Source organism: Delphinus delphis, chromosome 20 (genome assembly GCF_949987515.2).
Source record: "Delphinus delphis chromosome 20, mDelDel1.2, whole genome shotgun sequence".
Classification (NCBI taxonomy): Eukaryota; Metazoa; Chordata; class Mammalia; order Artiodactyla; family Delphinidae; genus Delphinus; species Delphinus delphis.
The window spans coordinates 41,999,970-42,023,172 of NC_082702.1; the positions used below are offsets into that span (position 1 = coordinate 41,999,970).

The window sequence follows — 23,203 nt, forward strand, 5'->3', positions numbered from 1 at the left end:
CCGTGTCCCCTGCATTGGCAGGCGGACTCTCAACCACTGCGCCACCAGGGAAGCCCTAGAAATCTTATTTTAAATGATGAACCTTTAGGAAACTATGGATAGCCATGGACTTCAAAAGCCTGTTCATCTGATGTCAGCTGTCCAAATTAGAGACCTGTGCTTAGAAAGGTATAACTAGCCCTCCCAGCTAGCTTCAAGAGTTGTCATTCCCACCACAAACCGATAAGGGGTATCAAAAATCATACACATAGATGGTCACACTTCAGCTGAATTTACTGTGATTCCCCCTGGGAAATATACTTACAGTCAGTGGTTTCCATATAGGATATTCCTCTTTCCTTTACATCTTCCTACGTGGCATGGTGAAATCTAGTACACCACCAATAGTGTCCTAATTGTGGATGTGAAATTTCACACTGGTGTTTAATTTTGACATAGAATAACCTTACTTCAGAGTACACTTCCATTTGCGGCTCTAAGTTCCGAAGAGTTGCCATAAATCTGGCACATCCATTATCCAAGTTCTTTTTAAAAAGTAGAACATCATGTCCAAATTTGTTTATTTTGCATGTTTGTTTATTAAAGCATCTGTATATAGCAGTGATAATTAATGTCCTTTCTCCACAGACCATGGACCTGCACTCCTGTCCGAAGCCGATAGTATTTGTGTTGCACACATTCTTGTCGGCCAAAGTCACTCGCATGGGACTGCTTGTATGAGCAGCAAAAAAATCAGTAAAGAGCCTTGAATGTCACAAGAAGTATTTCCACCTCAAAAAAAAAAAAAAAAGCACAAAAAGAAAGCTCTTTCCTCTCTCCTCCAGCACAGTGCCTTGACAAGGACCTACAAATCACTGCTGAACTGTAACCATGTTTAAAGAAGTGCTTGCCTTTTTCAAACTACCTTGCCAGAAATTCTAGGACTCTAGTAAGCTGCAAAATAAGGCTGTTGATTTATTGTCTAGTTTCCTAATGTGGTTTCTAAGTAATTAGGTTTATTTCCCTTGATAAGAAGGGTGGCTCATTCTTTTTCTTTTTGGACATAATCAAACATCTAATAGTTTCTTTTTTTTTCTTTTTCTTCTTCTTCCAATAGAATTTGTTTCAGGCTTAGCCTTGATCTTTTGCTTAGGACAGCTATCTCTAACCAGGTGCTAGTTTGCAGCAGCCCGTGCTTCTTGGTCACTCCATATAGTTTATACATTTTGTTGGATTTTACTGTCTTCACTTACTCGTTCTACCCTAGGAAGTCCTTGAATTGCATCACCAAAGGGTTCTTCATCTGTCATGGCTCTCCCTGCATCCCACCCTGGCCATCACTTCCCACTGCATCACAAGCTTTGCCACTCATAAGTGCTAACTTTAAGACTTAGAACTTGCCAGATTTGATTTACCTTGCCTTCCACTCCCTTTCTAGTAGTGACCAACTTGAAAAACAAGTTGGAAACCACTGCTTTGAAAGAAAAGTTTTGCTTGTTTTAGGATTTTCTGATTTTATCTTTTGTAGGAGCCAGGGGATAAGATTTATTTTAAAAGAAAATCCTCATTTTAGCCTAAGCCATTTTTTATTGCTTACCAAATGTGCCTTTGGTTAGGGTTAGTGGAGCTTTATTAGTTTGAATGACTGGATATCACTGCCATTCCAGGGAGATCATCTATCTAATATTGAAGAATAATTTTTGCGGTGGGTTTCCTTAGTGCGGTATCTTTTTTAGTTGGCAGATCTCTTTAAGGAAGACAAATCCTGGAGAGCCAGCTTGTTGAAAGAGTACACTTTGTCAGTGAAGCCAGCTCGCTCTTTAGCACAAACATCATGGCACATTGCTTTGAGCTGTGTGAGCCCATGCAGGATCCTGGCCCTGGCCCTCTCCCTCTGTGGCAACAGAGTGGCATCCGTCAGCAACTCTAATTCAGTGCTGGCTCAGTGATGCATCCTGCAATGGGCAGGGTGATGAGACCATGGAACAGCTACCTGGGCTTTGCTAAGCGTTGTCAGATATCATCATTAGCACATAGCAGCAGTAAGATTGCTGATTTTGTGGTACTGGAGAACTCAGCTTCTTTTTCCTAATTATGAAGGAGTATGTATCTGAAAACATTTAAAATAGTATAATAGCTATATAAAATGTCAAGGTTAGCACAGTCCCCAGATCTGAAAGAAAAGGTAACACTGACTTTGATGTTCTCTCTGCTCTCTGAAGAAAGTTCTAGGAATAGTTCTCATTTACTAGAGTTATCAGGAATGCCATAAGAGGACGTGAGCACTATGGAGGGTGGAGAAGGGTAGCAGTCCAAAGATGAAAAAGAAAAAAAAACCCAAAAACCCACAAATGTACTATTTGCAAAGCAAGAGCTATTTGGTTTGAGTGCAGACTGACCTATAGGTGGGACATATAAAAGAGCAGACTCATGAGCAGAGAGAGTTCTAGTTGGACATTGTAACCTCATTGTCTTCCCTCTGCCCCATAAATGAGTTTTTCCCCCAGCTCCAGTCCCCAAAGTCTGATCTACTTAAAACTGGAAATTGAAATCTAGACTAGAATATATCTTTTAAGAGCTTTTTTATGTTTTGAAAATTCATAAATCTAAGTTTGGTTCCATCTGGCATACGTTTGCAAATCAGAGAAGAAAGAATCTTGAAGATCCAGCTATGGTTTCTGGAAGCAGAATTTCAACACACAATACCCTCAGATAAGGGAGCTTAGACACTTTTGGCAGTGAGAGTATTATTAATCTGAGAAGTCGAACAATGCAGTCACAGACTTTTGCAGCAAAGCCATTTGGTGAGGTTTTCTGTGTTAGTATGAAAGGCTAAGCCACTGAGAATATTTTCTGGGAGAACTTCTGAGCCACGCTGCTCATTCCTTCTATGAAAAAGATCTGTTAAAAGGTATGATTAAAATGTGGGCAGGAGAGGTAAGCATTGTGTGCATTTCGGCTCATTTTGCTCAAGCTTTAGCTGTCATAGCACCAAGATCCATAGGTTTCTAGTATCTTTTGAGTCTTGATGTGAAATGAAAGTGTATGGAGGGTTTCCTTTGACCACTAGCGCCCCAAGAGCAAGAGCCCTTCAGCTGCTTGTTTAACATACTTCAGCAGCTTTCCAATCATGGGTGACCAGGTTGTTCTTTAATTGTGTTTGTGGGATTTTCAAACCACAAATGAAGTGCTTTTTATGAATGGGACAGCCTTGATAAATAGGTATTTTGTATTAAGATGCCAGAATGTGGCAAATTATTTTCAAGTGATAACTGAAGAGGGGCATTTTTGATATTTCACATCTTTTATAGAACAGCTGACTTTTCACTTCTTTTTCATTTTGAAATAGGAAAATTGTTGAGAATGTGGTGGGCTTCCATGTGTAGAGTGGAAAGGAGCTGCATAGTAGTGCCCCCTCATTCCGATGGACACTCCTCGTGCCCTCGGGAACCGGGGCTTAGACGTCTTCTCCACATTCCACACAGACGCCTACGAGCAGCCAATTGGTGTGTGAAAATTCTTCCTCCTCATTTTCTAAAACGTCTCCGCTCCCTCTCCCCCCGGAAAAAAAAAAAAAAAAAAAAGGAAAGGAAGAAAAGGCTCAATTATACTTTTTCTGGAAAAGGTGAGTCCTTTCCTGAAGTCTTCAAACAAATCTTACCTGGAAATTAGTATCTAATATTTTATATGAAGAAATACTTTAATGTATGTTTATACAGTATTTATTAGGTAGTTGTAACTATAAACTCAGCTACCTAGTAGAGTTTCAGATTAAATATTGGGACATGTACAGGAATCAAAAATACTACTTTAAATGGCATTCATCTATTTTAAAGCCATGTTTTAGCACTTTTTAGGCTAGCTAAAGTCTGATAGTGCTTGTTTTTATCATCTGTACTCTCACAAAGTTTGTTATTGACAATTATTGCATGCAGGAGGGATCAAATTATTTATTATATTTTTATAAGTGGAAAAATCACTCTAACCAACAAATGATTAAAGTTGTTACTGATTATTTTCTTAATTTATCCTCCTAACAGAATGGTAACAAAGCCTTTTTTAGCCGATTAAATGCACTTAGCTAATAAACCAAAATTTACTCTTTAAAAAAAATTTAAACTGTGTGGAATCTGGACAAGACTATGTTTCTCCTAGAAAAAACACATTTCATTGTAAATGGTTTTGATGGATAAAAGTATGTCCACTTTTGAGAAAAGGTTATAATGGATTTTTTTAATTTTGAGAGAACCTCCAGGTCTCCTTGTTTAATTTATATCCATATTTTTAATTCAAATTATCATGTAAGCTGCTATGCAAAATCTATTAAAAGCCCTACTTACTCAAAGAGTTAAACATATTTGAAGCTTTCAGGGAAGACCTGTAGACTTAAGCACTTTCTCTGCTTATTTTGTATCTTAGACACTTATGCTGAATTATGTTCTTATTATTTTCACTGGTTATAAGCTATTGATTGTACATAATATTTAAACCATCCAAATATCTAGCATACATTTTCATGTCGCTGCCATCCACTGTTGACGCCATGAATGAAATGGCTGGTTAGAAAGCCAAAGGTCGTTTTCTTTCAATATCCAATGAAGTAAAATGCTGGATCTCTTTGGTCTCAAAGCATATTGAGATCTGCATATCTGTGTAAGGAAAAGAGACTTCTTTGGGATTCTGCTTAAACTTTAAGTTGAATTTGATTATAGTCATATTCATTTGTTTTATATATCTCTATCAGGTATATTACGTGCCAGGTGGTATTATATCCTACCTTGAGATTGGAAATCTCTTTCATTTAAATTTGAATTCTTATTGTGGCTTTTTTTTTTTCTCCATTAGATCAAAGTAGAGGACTCTGACATCTGCTACCATTCTCTCTGTGTCCCTATTTTAATTTTTTGATAATCTACAATTATTTTGTTATATATACTGTCTTTAAAAACTGACAGCAGCAGTCCCCCAACCCCTGCCCCCCTTTTTAAGCTATATATTTCACTGTGCTGGGCATAGAGACACTCAATAAATGTGTGATGACAGACAATTCTAAAATAATTATGCTGTATATCAGGATTATGTGTTTTGAGCAATATAGCTATTCCTATGGTATAAGGATATTCAGTGAAATTTATTTTATACTAGTAATAGACTACTTAAGTGGTTGATTTGAAACCCTTTCTCTAAAGCACACACATACACACATCTAGCAGATCAGTGATAATTTCAAGTTAAAGTAAGGTACAATTAATAGACAATAGAACACGTCTCTTTTTGACACTAGTTAAACTGCCAACTGGAAGAATGGTTGTTGTGTATTAACTTGAAAAATATTTTAACAAGATTTCTTCTTTTATAAACTTGATAAACGTGAGCTTAATTTCTTGTCACCTCTATTCTTCCTTTCCATTTTAGGTGACTGAACCAAAGCATATTCTGGTTTTAAAAGTGAATCTACATTTGATATAATGCATAAATATGCTGTTTGTAAATGATTGCTTGCTCTCCAATGAACATTTGATTGTAGTCAACAAAAATCTACCAAATGATCTGTAATCCTTGAATTGCCACAAAATAGATTAGTTGAAATTAAAAGGATATAACAGAGAAATGATACTTCATTTTATTGTAAGATTAGGTATTGTGGTAGATTTCTAACTTCTGAGTCCTGTAAGTACTTTACTCAGTTTTGTAATAATCTTACCTCCCTGCCATTGACACAAATGCAAAAGTTTTTGAGTCCCTCTTTATCCTAGTCACATGTACACCTTTGGAACCTGATTATCACCTCTTCCAAAGTGATAGAAGTCTCTTATGAATAGACAAAAGGTTCTTTGGGACCCTAGAGAAATTTTTGAAACTGCAAACCTAATTAATGATATATTAATTCATGGATTCTTTCATCTAATAAGCATTTATTAATGTACAGTTCTGCACAGGCACTCTGAAAGGTCCAAAAGAAAGTTCCTGCCCTCAAGTAGCACATAATCCATTACTTCTCAATCACACCATGCCATCTATTTATCAGTCAGAGGTTAAGTAATTAACCACCTCATATTTTTACCAAAGCATTTGCAGTTCTGCTTATCTGGCAAATTGGAAAATATTTAAAAGGATGCTCAGTCTTTGATCCATGCTAGCATGAAAGAACTCCAAGCACATTTTAGTAGGTTGGTCTTTTCATCATGCATCATTTTTTAATTCAAAATCAGGCTTTAGTTTGTGAAGGAGACTAGTGTAGAATATCCTTAGTAAGATAAATCACAACAACGACAAAAAGTTAGCTCTATTGCCCAAAGTGGATCAATGAGAAAGTCTTTTTAAAGAAAAGTTTCTTTTAACTGTAAAGAGAAAAGATAAATGTATATTTCATCTACCCACTTTATAGATTGTGCTGACCCAGTCATTTTCACATTTGCAGCCTTTAAACATCTCATTTGCTGAAAGTCCTTACATGTGGTAGATGGACTGTTGCTCCATTTGAGAGATCAAAATAATGAAGATATTTAAAACTTAGCAAAATTCCACTTATTCTAGAACACTCAGACATTCAAACTCAGTAGAAAGGGCACCTAAAAAAAAATAAGAGCAGTTGTGTGAATTTTTCCTTCAGTAACAGTCCCTTTCCATCTAGCTTGCCTTCCATCTATCACTAGAGGCAGCCTTTCAGGCAACATCCTTTGTCATGCCCAGAAAGGCCCTGAGAGGTCAGTGATTGGAATGGCTTAGGGAACACAGTCTCATGGGCTCCTTCCCCTTGGTTTTCAGCGTCCTGGAGTTGTGCACACAAATTAGGTCATGCCTTCAATGTCTTGGTCTTTACTTTAAACCTGCCCTTTGACAATCAGGTGCTAATGATTGTATACTATTGGAACCAGCACATAAGTATTGTCATGTTAAGTGTCTGTTCCTCCTAGGTTGGAAGAAGTGCTTTCCTTCTATCTCAGTCCTGTTCAGGTGGGTGTCAGTTACATTTTTTCACCTCTGTTTTGTGAATTAACAGAATTTGGAGGAGGAGAAATGATCTAAACTAAGTTTTGGGTTTGGCACGATCATCAATCTTGATGATACTCTTCACACCTTAAAGCAAACCTGCCCTATCATAAGAACCAATTTCTGATTGTTTTTCTCTAGTTAGGACTCCAGTGTTATGTTTACAGTCTGTTGGATGGATTCAGCGTGATAAGACCTGGGTGCCCAAAGAATCTGTTTCCCTTGTGGTACCAGACCCAAGGTCCTTTAGAAAATAATGTGGCAAACCACTACCTATAAAGGCCTCTTTTGGCTAATCTGTGCAAACTTTTATTATACCCTCTTGTATGTATTCTGTCCTATGCAACTCTCATTTTTTCAAGTATTAAGACTTAGAAAGCTAGGATGACACTTCTACAAAGAATTAGAAGTATGTGATAATCTGGTGTTTTCCTTCCTTTTGGAACCCTGTATTTAAACAAGACTTCTTTTTAAGTGTTGTTTAAAATTTAGGTCTCAAGTCTTCTGGCATCACCAGACTACCAAATCAAAACCCATGGCATAAAACAGGGCAGTATTTGTGTTCGTAATAATAAGCTTTATGTGTACTGTGTAAGTATAATGCATAGACAACACTTTCCCTTGAGTTGCACATCAACATAGAGCATTGTACATTACAATGAAATTTGCAACTTAAGGGTATTATATATATAAATACATATATACCTTTGTAACCTTTATACTGTAAATAAAAGAACTGCTTTTAGACTTGTATTTTTTTTTCATTTTTTAATGTTAAAATAGTTTCAAACTTAAACAGGAAAGGTTTAAGAACGGTACAAAGAACTCCTACATCCGTGTCACCCAAATTTCCCAGTTGTTAACATTTTACCACATTTGTTCCATTACCTTCTCTTGTCTTTTTCTGCCATGATGCTCATCACCCTTAAATTCTCTAGTGTGTACTTTACAAACACAAGGACATTCTCCTGTACTGCCACCCTACAGCCCTCCCAATCAGGAAGTCAACTTTGGTACAACACTACCACCCATCCACAGACCCCATTTAAGTGCTCCAATCGTCCCAACAATGTCTCCTTTTCCCTTATGGCACAGGATCCTATCCAGTATCACATGTGTTTGGTTGTCACATCTTAGCCTCTTCTGGTGCCATTTTTAAACAGATTTAGGACAACTCCAAACTCTTAAAAACTTAGTTTCGGTTGTAGTTCTACCACTGACCATCTGTGTGATGGGAGCTTAATCACTGGATCAATCTGAGCTTTATCAAACTTTGAGTCACACAGAGGAGGGGCAAGTGAGAGATGGTTTCTCAAGAATCATGTTTGGAGATCACTGCTCCATTTATTTCAGTATCAGTCACTTTGTGTGATATCTCAGCAGAATTTTGCCCTGGCCCTACCTCTCCAAAATGTTACTCATCTGAACCTTGTTTTTTATAAATTTATTTATTTTATTTATTTATTTTTGGCTGTGTTGGGTATTCGTTGCTGCACGCGGGCTTTCTCTAGTTGCAGCGAGCGGGGGCTACTCTTCGTTGTGGTGCATGGACTTCTCATTGCGGTGGCTTCTCTTGTTGCATTCTCTTGTCCATTCACTTGTTGGAGCATGGACTCTAGGCACGTGGGCTTCCGTAGTTGTGGCTCGCGGGCTCTAGAGCGCAGGCTCAGTAGTTGTGGTGCACGGGCTTAGTTGCTCCGCGGCATGTGGGATCTTCCTGGACCAAGGCTCAAACCCGTGTCTCCTGCATTGGCAGGCGGATTCTTAACCACTGCGCCACCAGGGAAGCCCTGAACCTTGCTTTTATTCCTCCTCCTCCACACTGTTCATGCCCCAACCAAGAAGCTTCTTAACAAATTGCTCAGAACCTACTGCTTGGCATGAGCCCTAGAATGCTGGAGTTTGTATAGTCTGATTTTATGAGGTTGTATTGGCTAAGGAGAGTTGATTCACTGGTCCAAGCTTGGGTTTACAACAAGTGCCACATCCTCAGCATCAACAGAACCCAATATAGAAAAGTGCTGTGCAAGAAAGAACAAATGGGCAGCCACTATGGAGAACAGTGTGGAGGTTCCTTAAAAAACTTATAGACAAATTTACCATGAGATCCAGCAATTCCACTCCTGGGCACATATGCGGAAAAGATAAAAACTCTAATTCAAAAAGATACATGCACCCCAGTGTTCATAGCAGCACTATTTACAATAGCCAAGACATGGAAGCAACCTAAATGTCCATCGACAGAGGAATGGATAAAGATGTGGTACATATATACAACAGAATATTACTCAGCCATAAGAAAGAATGACATAATGCCATTTGCAGTAAAATGGATGGACCTAGAGATTATCATACTAAGCGAAGTAAGTCAGAAAGAGAGACAGATATATGATACCACTTATATGTGGAATCTAAAAAAATGATACTAATGAATGTATTTACAAAAGAGAAATAGAGTTAGACATAGAAAACAAACGGTTACCAAAGGGGAAGGGGGGGCAATAAATTAGGAGTTTTGGATTAATAGATACACACTACTATATATAAAATAGATAAACAACAAAGACCTACTGCATAGCACAGGGAACTATATTCAGTATCTTGTAATAACCTATAATGGAAAAGAATCTGAAAAATATATATATATATCTGAATCACTTTGCTGTACACCTGAAACTATCACAACATTGTAAATCAACTACTTAAAAATAAAAAGAGCAAATGGAATTGGGCATTTGCAAGTCAATGACTTTCTCCTTAAAATGTGGGAGCTGAGTTCTGCTCTAGTGAAAAAGAACATGAAGTTATTGATCTGATTCAGAATCAAGCCTAAACGTGCTCCATGTGCCAGCCCACAAATAACTTAGATTTAGTGCCTTTATTCCCCCTTTCCTTCCTTCATTCACACCTCCACCCCAGCAATGGCAACACCACTGCAGAACTGAGGTGTCCTCAGAGCCTGTTTTCAAGCTAGCATCCTAGAAGAAAGTCAACGACCAGTGATCCAGTGGGATGGGGAGGAGTTCTGGTTTCCCATCGGAAGGACAGAAGTTCCTCTAGGAGGCGGGGCTTCCTCCCGGAAGCTCTGCCTTGTAAAGCAGTCAGCGTCTGGACAGCAGGCTCACGCAAGACAAGCTAAGCAAGAGGTCAGAGCAGAGTAGGCAGAACAAAGGGAAGATGAACACAGCCAGTGGAACTCAACCCCGCCAGCCCTTGCTATGGGCTGAACTGTATCCCACCAAAATTCATACATTGAGCCCTACCCTCAGCGCCTCAGAATGTATTTGGAAATAGAGCCTTTAAAGAGGTGATCCAGTTAAAATGATCCCATTAAGATGGACCCTAATCCAATCTGACTGGTATCCTTATAAGAAGAGGAAATGTGAAAAAGAGATACCATGGCTCATGTGAACAAAGACTCTCTGAGGACACAGCAAAAGCGTGGCCATGTGCAAGCCTAGAAAAGAGGCCTCAGAAGAAACCAACCAACCCTGCTAGCACCTTGATCTTGAACTTCTAGCCTACAGAACTGTGAGAAAATATATTTCTATTGTTTAAGCCACCCTGTGGTATCTTGTTATGGCAGCCTTGGCAGGCTAATACAAACTTCTCTAATTGTAGGGACTTTTCATTTTAATTCTGTCTTCCATCTGGAACAGCCTATCAAGTAAGTGGAGTTAATATGTTCTCAGTTTCTCTGTTTCATGCTTATCCACCCGTTAGGTCCCTCTCTTTTGTTTGCTTATTAATTCTTTAGTTAATTATTAGTTCTTCCAGCAGATATTGAGTATCTGTCTGGTGCCAGGCCCCTGGAAAAGCCCCAGCCCTGTGCTCTCAATGATGCAAAAGCATAGTGACTATAACATAACATCATTGGTGCCAGACATCAAATGAAAGCCTCTCCACTCAGCCATCAGTGTCTAAATGAGCAGTGTTTCAGGGTAGAAGCTGAGAAGCCATGATTTGGAGGGTGTCTGCCTCCTCATCTCACCCAGACTCCTCAAAGGCCTTGTCCTGCCACTCCTGCCATTATCCTGACTCCAGTGTCCACAGGGATGCTCAGCACCGGGCCTTTTGGTTCCTTGAACTCCCCGTGTGTGATGATGGCCCCTTTCGCTCCATGTCACCCATCCTCCAGCTCCCATGGTAGCCCCTCGACTGTGTTATACCTGAAACAGAGCCATTTCCAAAATTAAAAACTGAAGCATCCCTCTCCAGTGTGTTCCCACTGTGACTATCCTTCAATCTTTGGAGTCCTCAATTAGTCCACTGACACTTTTACTTTCTCCCTATTCACTTCCCACCTTACCTGGCTCTGATTCCATTGTAGTACCACACTCACCAAACCTGTGAATTCCCCTGATGCTCTATCTTCAAGGCAGCCTCATGGATGAACCCGCACTCGAGCAGCCGAGTACCGGGGAGAAAAATCCAAAACAAATTGTCATCTCTATACATTTATGGAAGTTGCCACCCTTTACCAGGTTTGCCCTTAACACAGTTCACTTGAAATGATTTCAAACCATCCTTACTCTCCTCACACCCCAGGCCTTCTACCTTCTCTCCCTCTCTCTCAGCAGATTCTCTTTCCTTCTAATTCACCAAGAAAACAGAGTCCATCCAAAGGTACTCTCCTAACTTCTTGTTACCTTCTGGCCAGCCTAGGTAGGCAACTATCTTCTCTGCTTCCACTGTAATGTCTGCAGCCAATCCACCCACCTAGGCTTTGGTCCTATTTCCGTTGGCTAGCTTTCTTTACTAGATCCTTCCTATTGGTTTTTTAAACATGCTGAACTCAATGAATGTGAACAACCAATCTGTTCTGCCTAAGTTCACCTGGGTAGAGCCCCTAGCTTTGGAGGCCTAAGAAAATCACTTTCCTAAGGAGAGAAGTAGTATAAAGCAAAACAGAATGGGCTCAGACAGCGCCACCGGCCTCATAATAACCCGTTACCAGGGACTGAGCCCCAGTGTGGGGTACACTGTTTACATTAGCTAGCTCATTCATTTTCTCCGAAAGGCAGACAAGGTAGATACTAATTATTATTATACCCTATTAAACATCAGGAACCCAAAGCTCTGGGAAGTCAGGCTTATTGTGCGAGTAAAAACTGCCCTATAGGTGCTGTTTTATTCAAAGTGGGATCCAGGACTTGAGGATTCCCTTCTGCTCTGCTTCTGGCCCCGCCCCCTCGGGCCCCCAGTCCCGGCCCACCCCCGACACGCCCCTTGCCCCGTCCGGGCCCTAGTCCCACAGCCACGGCGGGGAGCGGCGCCTGCAGTGCCGGTTGTGACCGCCGGGGGGCAGCCGCGCGGCTCGGGCCCGACCGCTCTGCGCCGCGCTACTCGCTCGCCCTCAGACTCCGCTCCCCTACGAGCGGCCACCCTGCCCGTGCCCAGCGCCGACCCGCCGCGCTCCCTGCGCCGAACCAGCTCCTCGGCTCTCGGGGCCGGACCGAGGCTGCAAGCAGCGCCGCGGGGTGTGGGGCGGACCCAGGAGATGAAATGACAACGTCAACCCTCCAGGTACCTCGGCGCGGCGCGGCCCGGCCCGGCTTGAGGAGGCCGAAGGAGGCGCGGCGGGGCCTGCGAGCGGGCAGGCGGGCGGCCTCCTCGGAGCCCCGGCCTCGCGCCCCCGCCCCGTCGCCCTGTCGTCGCCTCCGCCCGTTTCTCTTTTCTCGCGCTCGGAGCCGAGGGTCGCCTCTCGTCCAGAACGCCCGGCTCCCTCGGCCGTGCAGAGCCCCGAGGCCGCTACATGTAGCCGGCGCCCCGGGACTGCCCTGGGGATCAGCCTCACCCGGGCCTCACAAGCGACACCCGGGAAGCTTGGGCCCGCGGTCGGGCCGCTGGCTTCCCCTCCTCCTCCTCCTGCTTCCCTTCGAACAAACCCCAGCTCCTTCCACGGTCTCCGATTTCCTCTTCTCGGCCAAAGACCCTTCATTCATTCCTTAGATCGCGTCGGGTGGTGCTGGGGTGGCGCCACCTGGATGCATGACTGACCCATCCTCCAGGTGCTGCCGGCATTTGCTGGGCCGGAAAACAGAAACTGTTTTGCCTCAGACCTGAGCTTGAATCTCGGCTCTGCCACTCACTAGCATGTGACCTTGGGCGCTCGTTAGCTGATCTTGGAATCTCGGGTTTTCCGTCAGTAAAGTGGGGCAATACCCTGTATAGGGTTGTTGTGATAGTGGTTCTAGATTGAGTAGGTCAGGTAAAGCATTCTTAACACAGTGTCGGTTACATACCAAGTGCTCATTAAGTGATGACAGACACAGTGCTTGGGAGAGTTAGGCAAGAGGTCATGGAAGAAGAGGCATTTGGCTGGGTGGTCAAGGGATGGGGGGGGGGCATGCAGGTACCTGGAGGTGGAGGAGGGATGGTTACTCCAGGTGGACAAAAAGAGAGGAACAGAGGCGTGGAATACAGTGGGGTACTAAGCCAGGAATTTGCTGGAGTCCAAAGCCAAGCCCCACCATCCATCCATCACACGGGTCGACAGACATGGCCTGCAGATCTCACCTGCCCAGTTTTTATTGGGCTTGTGAGATAAGAATGTTTTTTCCTTTTTTTAGAAGAACAGCTTTATTAAGATATAACTCACATGCCATACAATTCACCTATTTAAAGTGTGCAGTTCAGTCCTTTTAGTATATTCATAGTTGTGCAGCCATCACCACAATCACTTTTAGAACACTTTCATCACCCCCCTGATCCCTCTATTCCCCCTAACCCTAGGCAAACACTAATCTACTCTCTGTCCCTATGCATTTCCGCATTCCGGGCATTTCATATAAATGGAATTATATAATATGTGGTCCAGTGTGACTGGCTTCATTCACTTAACATCGTGTCCTAGGTTTTTATGTGTTTTTTTTTTTTTTTTTTTTTTGCGGTACGCGGGCCTCTCACTGTTGTGGCCTCTCCCGCTGCGGAGCACAGGTTCCGGATGCGCAGGCTCAGCGGCCATGGCTCACGGGCCCAGCTGCTCCGCGGCATGTGGGATCCTCCCGGACCGGGGCACGAACCCGCATACCCTGCATCGGCAGGCGGACTCCCAACCACTGCGCCACCAGGGAAACCCGGTTTTTACGTTTTTAAGTGTCTGAAAAAAGGGATATTTCATGATATGTGAAAATCATGAAATTCAAATTTCAGTATCTATAAATAAAGTTTTATTGGAACACATCTCTGCTCATTTGTTTACATATTGTCTGTGGCTGCTTTGGGGCTACAAAGGCAGAGTTGAGTAGTTGCAACAGAGATTGTATGGCAGGAAAGTCTAAAATATTTACATTCTGTTCCTTTACAGAAAGTTTGCCACCTCCTCTGTTAGCACATCTTTGTTACCCTTTTCTTCCATCCTCATCCTTTGGCACACCTGTTACTAGAGATTCAGCAGGGCTGGTAGTTTTATTTGTCACCTTTCCATGCTGTTATGCAAAACTGTTCGTCTCCAAGTTGCAGCTCAGTCCTCTTGTATGTGAAAAACTCTTTATGGTTGCCAGAACAACCGAATATACTCTGAGGTGCAATAATTAATAGAGTATCTAGAAGGAGGGAGGGGATGGGCCTGCCTTGCCATGTGAGAGGCAGAGCATACCTCGAGTATCGTTCTGAACCCCCCTTTCAAAATGACAGACCCAAGCAAAGTGTATAGAGTGGAAAAGTCCAAGGAACTGGGGGTGTGTGTTCTGGAAACTAGAAGCCACTGGTGATGGGGGCACCCCTTTCATGTCTATCTGGAGGAAGGGCCTCGTGGAGGAGAGTAGACACGTGAAGCTTGTGGTTAAACTAATTATGCAGGAAGGTTCAGGGTGCCTAGCCATTATCTATTTCTAAGTATTGTAGGGAGCTGAAGCTTGAAAACAGTAGCCAACACTCACCTTTCCTCATCTCTTCAACCTGGTGAGTTTGTTTTACATCAGCCTGGCGTAATCTATCCCAGTCTGTTTGTTCTGTAGCACTCCCTGTGTCTTTCTGAGACTTCTTATTTTCAGATGAGAAAGGGCTGCACAGATGCCCAGGCCCTGCCAAGAGCTGGTCAGGAGGCTTATTGTTCACTGTGGACGGAACTGTGTGTATACAGTGGGTTCTGCCTGCCTGGTGTCTAGTGCTGTATCAGCCTGCAGAGGATAATTCTGGTAGTGCTTCCCAGGTTGGTAAAGCTGTGGTTTCTAAAACTGGATATGTAGTCGGGGGGCAGCTGCCTGAAAGATCCAGCATGCTTTAAGTTCAGGGCAGAGTACAGGCCTACAGGGTTTAAAGGTTTACAGAGGCTCTCACAGAGTTCTTAGGAGGTTCCAGAGGATCGCTCCCCTCCACTGGCAGCTCATATATGCCTCTGGAGTAAGCACACACTTTTCTTCCTGGATCTACTGGTGTATTGAATCACACGTCTAAGCATCCCTTCCCTAGGTCTCAACTTTAGGGAAACTATCTTCTCTTTTCAGCCTAGAGAAGTGAGTTGGGGCAGTAGAAAGAAGCAGAGATCCCTTTAAGTCCATCTCATAAAACTCTTGGGTCGATGGAGGACTTTCCTAGCTGGCTGGCTCCTCTCTGGCCCATGAGGTCAAGGATGGTTTCTGGCCTCCATGCTGAACCACACAGCAATTAGTTGGTTCTGAGGTTTGCCCTGTTGCAGGCTCTCAGTCCAGGTCTATTTCTCTTTCCCCCAAAGCTGTGAAATAGAAAGTGAACTCTCCCTTTGAGCCCTAACCTGAGATACATGATCAGGCTTCTGCTTGACTGAGAAGGAGGTTGCTTTTAACTGTATGAGTGTATTGTGAAAAGGAACGGCTGTCTTTTAAAGCTTCCTTTCAGGGCCTTTCTAGTTGATGTTGGACAAGTAGGCCAACATAAAGGTCTGTGACTGACAGAGTCCCGGGCCTGGCAATATCTCTTAACAGTGTATTCCTGCTGCCTGGAACCCAGGGGCTTTCTGGATCTCTTGGGAAGCACTGGGTTATGTTTTGCCTTTCCAGAAAGCCATTGATCTGGTGACAAAAGCCACAGAAGAGGATAAAGCCAAGAACTACGAGGAGGCCCTCCGGCTCTACCAGCATGCCGTGGAGTATTTCCTGCATGCTATCAAATGTGAGTCCCACGTGGGGTCCTCCCCAGCCGCAGAGCCCCTGCGAGAGGAGGGCGGGCACACGGGGGCTCGCAGGGGCCCCTACGTGGTTCCTCTTTGCAGATGAGGCACACAGCGACAAAGCCAAGGAGAGCATTCGAGCCAAGTGCATGCAGTACCTAGACCGGGCAGAGAAGCTGAAGGATTATTTACGAAATAAAGAGAAGCATGGCAAGAAGCCAGTCAAAGAGAACCAGAGCGAGAGCAAGGGGTGAGTACGGAGGAGCGGAGGACCTGGTGGGGACCAGAGCCCCCACGAACAGGTGTCTGTTTCCTGTGTCGCCGTCGTCTTGGTGCTGATGCTGCTGTGGACTTTCCTGGCACCTTCCTTTTGGGAAATTCTGTTCATAATAGTGATAATGCCTGCAGCTGCCTTCGTCAGGCACTTTACAGGAAACTTCCACTTATCAATACATCATCTCATTGGATCTGTATGGAAAAGCTGTGGGCAAGGTGGGGAGCCAGACTCTGAGGATCTAGCCCAGCTGTGCCACTTCCTAGCCGTGTGACCTTGGACAAGTGCCATGACCCTCCTGGGCCTGCACGTTCCTCATCTGTAGGAGGAGGAAGGTAGTGGGACTTCCCTCCTAGTGTTGCTCTGAGGAGCAAATGAGACGATGCGGGTAAGGCCCTGAGAAGAGGGCTTGGAGCGCAGTAAGGATCGAATAAATGTCAGCTGTTGTTATTCTCATCTTCATCTGACAGATATGGCAGCAGACTCAGAGAGGTTCAGGGATGGCCACAGAGCTGGTACTTGATGGAGTCTGGACCTACACCCGAGGCCTCTGTTTCTGACTTTAAAGCCATGTTCCCTCTACAGCCTGTCACCTCCCATCTGTGTTTTGAGCACAAAGGCCAGTGGTGTCCTGGAGGTGAGGGGAGGGTGCCCAGCTGGGGAGTAGGAGAGAGGAAGGTGGTGTGTCAGCTGCCTCCCCAGAGTGGGAGGCCCTGCTCCTAGACGGAGAGGACACGCCTGTGCTTAGACTCCTGGACAGAGAGGACATGCCTGTGCCCAGAGTGCGAGACACACTGAGGTAGGGGCAGGAGGGCAAGCACCTTCAGGAGGGCTGGAAGAGTTTTAAGGATGGCAAGTTACTTATGTCCGAATAGGGATTGGCCCTGGAGGCACAGCCACTTGCTGTCCTGTTTTGAGTCCCTATGAAAGGCCAGTAACAGCTCCAAGTGCTTGCCTGGCTGCTCTTGAAGTCCAGCCAAAGCACAGGTCCCTCACCAGCCTGCTAGAGAGGACACATGCTGCGATTCTTATGCCCTTGATGAAGAAGCGAGGGTGGGTTATGAGAGTGTTTCCTGGAGGATCCAGAGGGGAGTGCTGATGATATGTGGCCCCGACATCCCCGAGGTGCCTGTCTGTGGGTCTCTCACCACTGTTGAGTAGGGAAAGCATCTTTTTAGCACCAGGCTGGCAGCCAGAGCCTGGCCTTGCTCTGAGAGCCCCCTTGCCAACTGCCTCTTGCTCCAGCCTGTCATCTTCTGTCTCCTTTCCCAGCAGCGATAGTGACAGTGAAGGGGATAATCCAGAGAAAAAGAAATTGCAAGAACAGCTGATGGGTAAGAGGCTTGAGGCCTGTGGTGATGGGAGGGGGACGTGGCAAGGAGCCCCTGGTGAGTTGGGCTCCAGGTCGAAGGCTCTGCCCTCATCTTGCAGGTGCTGTCGTGATGGAGAAGCCCAACATTCGGTGGAATGACGTGGCCGGGCTGGAGGGGGCCAAGGAGGCCCTCAAAGAAGCTGTCATTTTGCCAATTAAATTCCCACACTTGTTCACAGGTAAGAGTTGAGCCACTTTAGGCCCAGATGCAAAAATATCAGGCTTCTGGGAATTCCCTGGCGGTCCAGTGGTTAGGACTCTGCGCTGTCACTGCTGTGGTCTCGGGTCAGTCCCTGGTCGGGGAACTAACATCCCGCAAGCCGCGTGGCGTGGCCAAAAAAAAAAAAAGAAAAATCAGGCTTCTGAGGCCACCAGCTGAGGGCCCCCATTATGAAGGTGTCCAGGTGGCAGATGGTGACTTGGCTCCCTTTTGCCCTTAGCAGGCAAGGGCCCAGGGCCTGCTCATCACGGTCATCTACTCCTTGGCTTCTCTTCAGTGTCAGAAACACTTCTGTGGCTAGAACTTTGACTTGACCATCTCAGTGGTAGGCAGGGTTAGGAACCAGTGCCAGCCAGTGTCACTTTGCCAGGTCCTGGGGGTCATGAGCCAGGGCTAGGATCAAGCCCTCGGCAGGTGATTTAGTTCCCTTTGCTCCTTTGCTCCTAGAGCAAAGTTGTCATGTAGAACTTTTCATTTCTGCCTGTGTTTACCATGACTGAGGCCCCTCTGCTTTTTTCTGTTCCCTTTCCCCAGTCAGGAAGAAGCTTACTTCAGTTCATTCTTTCTCGTAGGCAAGCGTACCCCTTGGCGGGGAATACTGCTCTTCGGACCCCCTGGCACAGGGAAATCCTACCTGGCCAAAGCAGTGGCAACGGAGGCCAACAACTCTACCTTCTTCTCTGTGTCCTCCTCAGACTTGATGTCTAAGTGGTTGGGGGAGAGTGAGAAGTAAGTCAGCCGCCAGGCTCCACTCTCCTGGCAGCCCTGGCAGCTGCTCGTGGTCCAGCTTCCCTGCCCTTGGAATCACCTCCCAGAGGAGCCGCTGTGGATGGCCAGGAAGAGTAGCTGGGAGAGGGGTATCTTGCTAGCTCGTCAGGTGGGACACGGTCCTCACAGAGCCAACGGAGACTGGAAGGGAACTTGGGAGCCATAAGTCCTCATGAAGGGAAGGGAAAGGCGCTCACAGTAACTGGGTTTCAGCTGAGTGTTCTCTGTTGGGGACTTTATACAGTTAACTTATTCCCCACACCGGCTCCCATTTTGCAGATGATCAAACTGAGGCGGAGAGGAAGGGAAGTGACTTGTCCTCAGACCAGAGCTAATGAACGGGGCTGCCAGGATTTGGAGTTGTTGCCAAGGCTTGCTCTTCCTCTCAGTGCAGTGCTGCCAGAGGATCTGTTACCACTATTTTTTCTGTCGTCTCAGCCTCTCCAAGGGAAGGGCAAGAGGAGAGGTGGTGCCTGGGACACCGGCTGGGCATGTGTGCAGGTGTCTGGATCCCAACCCTGTGTCTCACCCTCACAGGCTAGTCAAGAACCTGTTTGAGCTGGCCAGGCAGCACAAGCCCTCCATCATCTTCATTGACGAGGTGGATTCGCTCTGCGGATCCCGCAACGAAAATGAGAGTGAGGCCGCCCGAAGGATCAAAACGGAGTTCCTGGTCCAGATGCAGGGTGTGTGCCAGTCCTGGGTCCCCTCCCTGGTTCTCGTCCCCCGCTAAAGCCAGCCTAGGGCGTCATTATTTAGCTGTGGCTGGACCTGACTGTCCTTTCAGTGGAGGGGATATCAGAGAAGCAATTCTTAGCTCCTTCTCATTGAGGAGAGGTTACTGCAGCCTTGGCTGGCCACCTCTCCGCCCCTCCCAAGGCAGGCAGGGCTGTAGGGCTCTTCACCCAACTAAAGCCAGCCAGGTTCCTGACGGTGGTGTCACAGGGACAGCTCCAGTTCAGGACGCAAAGTCCCTGAGGTCCTTCCCACAGGTTCTGACTGATCCTTGCAGGTGTTGAGTTGGCGTCTGTGTTTCCCTTTCTCCACAGGGGTGGGGAATAACAATGATGGGACTCTGGTACTTGGTGCCACAAACATCCCGTGGGTTTTGGATTCAGCCATTAGAAGGAGGTGAGTGTTCCCCAGTAGGAGCCAGGGCCCAAGATCTGTCTCCAGCCGTGGTCAACCTGCTGCTGGCAGCAGGGGGTGCAGCCTGACCCCGTTTCTCTGGCGGCTTCTCCGTGTCTGCAGAGCCCTTAGTGAAGCCGGCTTCTGGAGGGCCCCCCGAGCCTCTCCATTGAGACCATCCCGCCATCCACTCTCAAGTCGTGCCATGTGCTTGTTTCTCTAGGTTTGAAAAGCGAATTTATATCCCATTGCCGGAGGAGGCTGCCCGTGCCCAGATGTTCCGGTTGCATCTGGGGAGCACTCCTCACAACCTCACAGACGCCAACATCCACGAGCTGGCCCGGAAGACGGAAGGCTACTCGGGCGCAGACATCAGCATCATCGTGCGGGATTCCCTCATGCAGCCCGTGAGGAAAGTACAGTCAGCGACACACTTCAAAAAGGTGAGTGGGCCAGCAAGGAATTGCTTAGAAAGTGTCACAGGAAAGGGGATATTGGCTTTCTGGCTGCTTGGGTGACACATTTTGGGTCTCCTGGGGAGCCAAGGGTAAGTGCATGGTGAGCTCTCTGACTCCAGGGGCTGGGGTTACACCTGCTTCCACCTCCCCTGCAGTTCTGGCTGGAGGGCAACCATCTCAGATTGTGTGATGCTAGAGGACAGGGCACCGTGACTGTCACCTCTGCCACCCCTGCAGTCAGCACTGTGCTGATGCGCATGGTAGACCCTGCTGCATGTCTGAAAGCAGTGGGTGCAAAATCACACACCATGAAGAAGAACTCCATTCATGCAGCAGATGTTTGTCAGGTGTCGCCGAGGGTCCTACTGTGTGCCTGGCACTGTTCTAGGTGTTGGGGAGACACTTGTGACCACAGCAGACAAAAATCCCTGCCCTAGGGCTTCCCTGGTGGCGCAGTGGTTGAGAATCTGCCTGCTAATGCAGGGGACACGGGTTCGAGCCCTGGTCTGGGAGGATCCCACATGCCGCGGAGCAACTAGGCCCGTGAGCCACAACTACTGAGCCTGCGCGTCTGGAGCCTGTGCTCCGCAACAAGAGAGGCCGCGACAGTGAGAGGCCCGCGCACCGTGATGAAGAGTGGCCCCCGCTCGCCACAACTAGAGAAAGCCCTCGCACAGAAACAAAGACCCAACACAACAAAAATTAATTAATTAATTAATTAACTCCTACCCCCAACATCTTCTTTAAAAAAAAAAAAAAAATCCCTGCCCTACAAGAGCCTCGTTTCTAGTGGGGGAGACAGACAACAAACAAAATAAAGACTCATTTCTTAGAGGGTAATGAGGGGAAGACGGAGCCAGGGAGGGAGGTCTGGTGTTTCTGAGGTTTGGAGGGGGTGTGGGTAGGTTTCACTTTTAAAGGATATGCCACACTGGGTGACACTGAGTCAAGAGTTGAATGACGGGAGGGATTGAGCCTTGGGGATATTTGGGGAGATGTTGCCAATGGAGCACGCAGCCTTCGGTTGGAAAAACATTTTGATGTCACTGCACTTGTGGTGAGATTTGATGGAGTTGATGAGGAAGAGGAAGCTTTCTAGGCATTTGGGCCACAGATTGAGATTCCAGAGTATAGTAGCTGGAATACCATGCTGATCACGAATCTCTGAAATCAGACTTGGAGCCACACTGACTGCCCAGCCCAAGGGTTTGAAGGAGCCCATCAGTCAGATCAGACTGATGATCTAGAAACCCAGGCATTTGTTCATACCATGCTATTACCTTCTGCTCAGGACTCAGAAACCTGAGTCGTCCCGCCCCTTCCCCAAATGCCATGGGGCAACCCCTCCAGCCAGTCAAACTCCTGTTTGGTTTCAGGTCTGTGGCCCTTCCCGCACCAACCCTAGCATTATGATCGACGACCTTCTGACCCCATGCTCACCAGGGGACCCAGGGGCCATGGAAATGACTTGGATGGATGTCCCCGGTGACAAACTCTTAGAGCCTGTGGTTTGCATGGTAAGTGGCCAGCTGGGAGAGAGGACTACACAGAGCTTGTTTTGTACACAGAAGGAACCAGTAAATGTCTGTCAGCACGGTTTGATTTGGTGCAGTTGCATAGGCAGCCTCTCATCTGACTGTTCTTGGCCTCTCCTTATCCTGGTCTTGCCTGTTCTGTGAGGCAAGTGTTTGCCATTGGGCCTGGTGTGGTGGGCGTGCAGTTGGAAAAGAGCTTCTCACATGAGTTAAGAAATAATGGGAACTTAGATTCTCTCAACCGGAAGTAGGCCATCTGGAAATGACATGAGCTGCCTCAGGAGGGGAGCGTCCCTACCCCAGGAGGCCTTCAGGCAGAAACCAGGCAACGGGAGTTCTGCATTAGGGGCTGGGGCGTGACCTCGGCGGCAGGGCTCTTCCCACCCTGGACTGCATGGGGTTGAGACTAAGGCAGGCTGAGGCCCTGGAGCCCAGCCTCCCTCACCCACAAGCACTTGTCTTTGCAGTCGGACATGCTCCGGTCTTTGGCCACCACTCGGCCCACCGTGAATGCAGATGACCTCCTGAAAGTGAAGAAATTCTCAGAGGACTTTGGACAGGAGAGTTAAAACCTTCTTCACATGCGTGATGGTGAAGGTGGGAGTTGATTGGGGTCAATCCATGGTACTCCCCATGGCAGTGGCCAGACAGGGCTCCAGGGCTTGTCCTAAAGTCACTACAGCATCCCCTCTGCTGTCTGGCCATCAGCTGGGGGAGCAGGAAGGAAGGGCCTCCCCGGCCGCGGAGACGCAGAAGCACATTCGGCACCCAGTGGAATTCTGGCTCTTCCTGCTTCCTCCTCCTCTTCTGGATGCTCACCACCTCCTTGTCCTGCTCCTCCATGGTTTTTTTTTAAACCATTTTTTGTTCCCCTAAATTAATGCTGCTTGGATTTTCGTCTTGTTTATAGATAAAGTTAAGATCTGCCTGAAGCGTCAAGGAGCGGAAGCAGCCCGTGCTTCGGGCTTGGTGCGGCAGACCTTCGGAATGGCTGGCCAGAGCCCCGCTGCCCATCCCTTCCAGACCCAAGTTTTGCTCCATGTGAACAGAATGGCTGATGCCCTGGGTCCCCAGCCCCGGCTCTGTCTGTAAAGGCCAAGAGTAAAGCCAAGCCATTCTCTCCCTCCGGGCCCTGTGTCCTCCCTGCAGGAGAAGAGGATGGTTTTTGTGAGCACAAAGCTGTATAGATGAGAACGAGTGAAGGCAGTCAGTCGGGTTTCCCTGCTGCCTTTTCTTCCCTCTGAATGTGAGAACACTGAACCCGGCCACTGCCCCCGGGTCCCTGTCCTGGAAAGGGGCTAATAAATCCTTTTCCTTTCTTGAGCCACCTGAGTGATCTCATCTTTGACTCTTGTCTGAGGCTCTCTGAAGGCCACACTTGCTTC

The 23,203-nt window shown here is 46.4% G+C and overlaps 2 protein-coding genes across 5 annotated transcripts in view; both read left to right on the plus strand.

Moving 5' to 3' along the window:
- Positions 1-7,743, plus strand: part of SNTB2 (syntrophin beta 2) — a 98,739-nt gene extending 90,996 nt beyond the window's left edge. Inside the window, exons 7-8 of one of the 2 annotated variants that reach the window (XR_009517701.2) lie at positions 628-928; positions 3,465-7,743. Coding sequence is in view for 1 of the 2 variants with exons in the window: in XM_060000286.2 (XP_059856269.1) it covers positions 628-720 (93 nt within the window). In the remaining variant the exon portion in view is untranslated. Of the gene's footprint in view, positions 1-627 lie in introns of both variants that reach the window. The other variant, XM_060000286.2, reaches the window with a different exon arrangement.
- Positions 7,744-12,328: 4,585 nt separating this feature from the next.
- VPS4A (vacuolar protein sorting 4 homolog A) lies at positions 12,329-23,141 on the plus strand. Of its 3 annotated transcripts, none has more exons than XM_060000959.1 (12): positions 12,329-12,498; positions 15,954-16,065; positions 16,166-16,313; positions 17,613-17,671; positions 17,769-17,888; positions 18,502-18,658; positions 19,235-19,383; positions 19,747-19,828; positions 20,049-20,268; positions 21,660-21,800; positions 22,286-22,415; positions 22,729-23,141. In XM_060000959.1, the coding sequence occupies exons 1-11, from the start codon at positions 12,478-12,480 to the stop codon at positions 22,385-22,387; spliced, it is 1,311 nt and encodes a 436-aa protein (XP_059856942.1). In that variant the 5' UTR covers positions 12,329-12,477; the 3' UTR covers positions 22,388-22,415; positions 22,729-23,141. The 3 variants fall into 3 exon arrangements, with proteins under 3 accessions (XP_059856942.1, XP_059856941.1, XP_059856940.1); XM_060000957.1 differs by having other exon boundaries at positions 12,330-12,498; positions 17,610-17,671; XM_060000958.1 differs by having other exon boundaries at positions 17,610-17,671; positions 22,286-23,141.
- Positions 23,142-23,203: the final 62 nt, after the last annotated feature.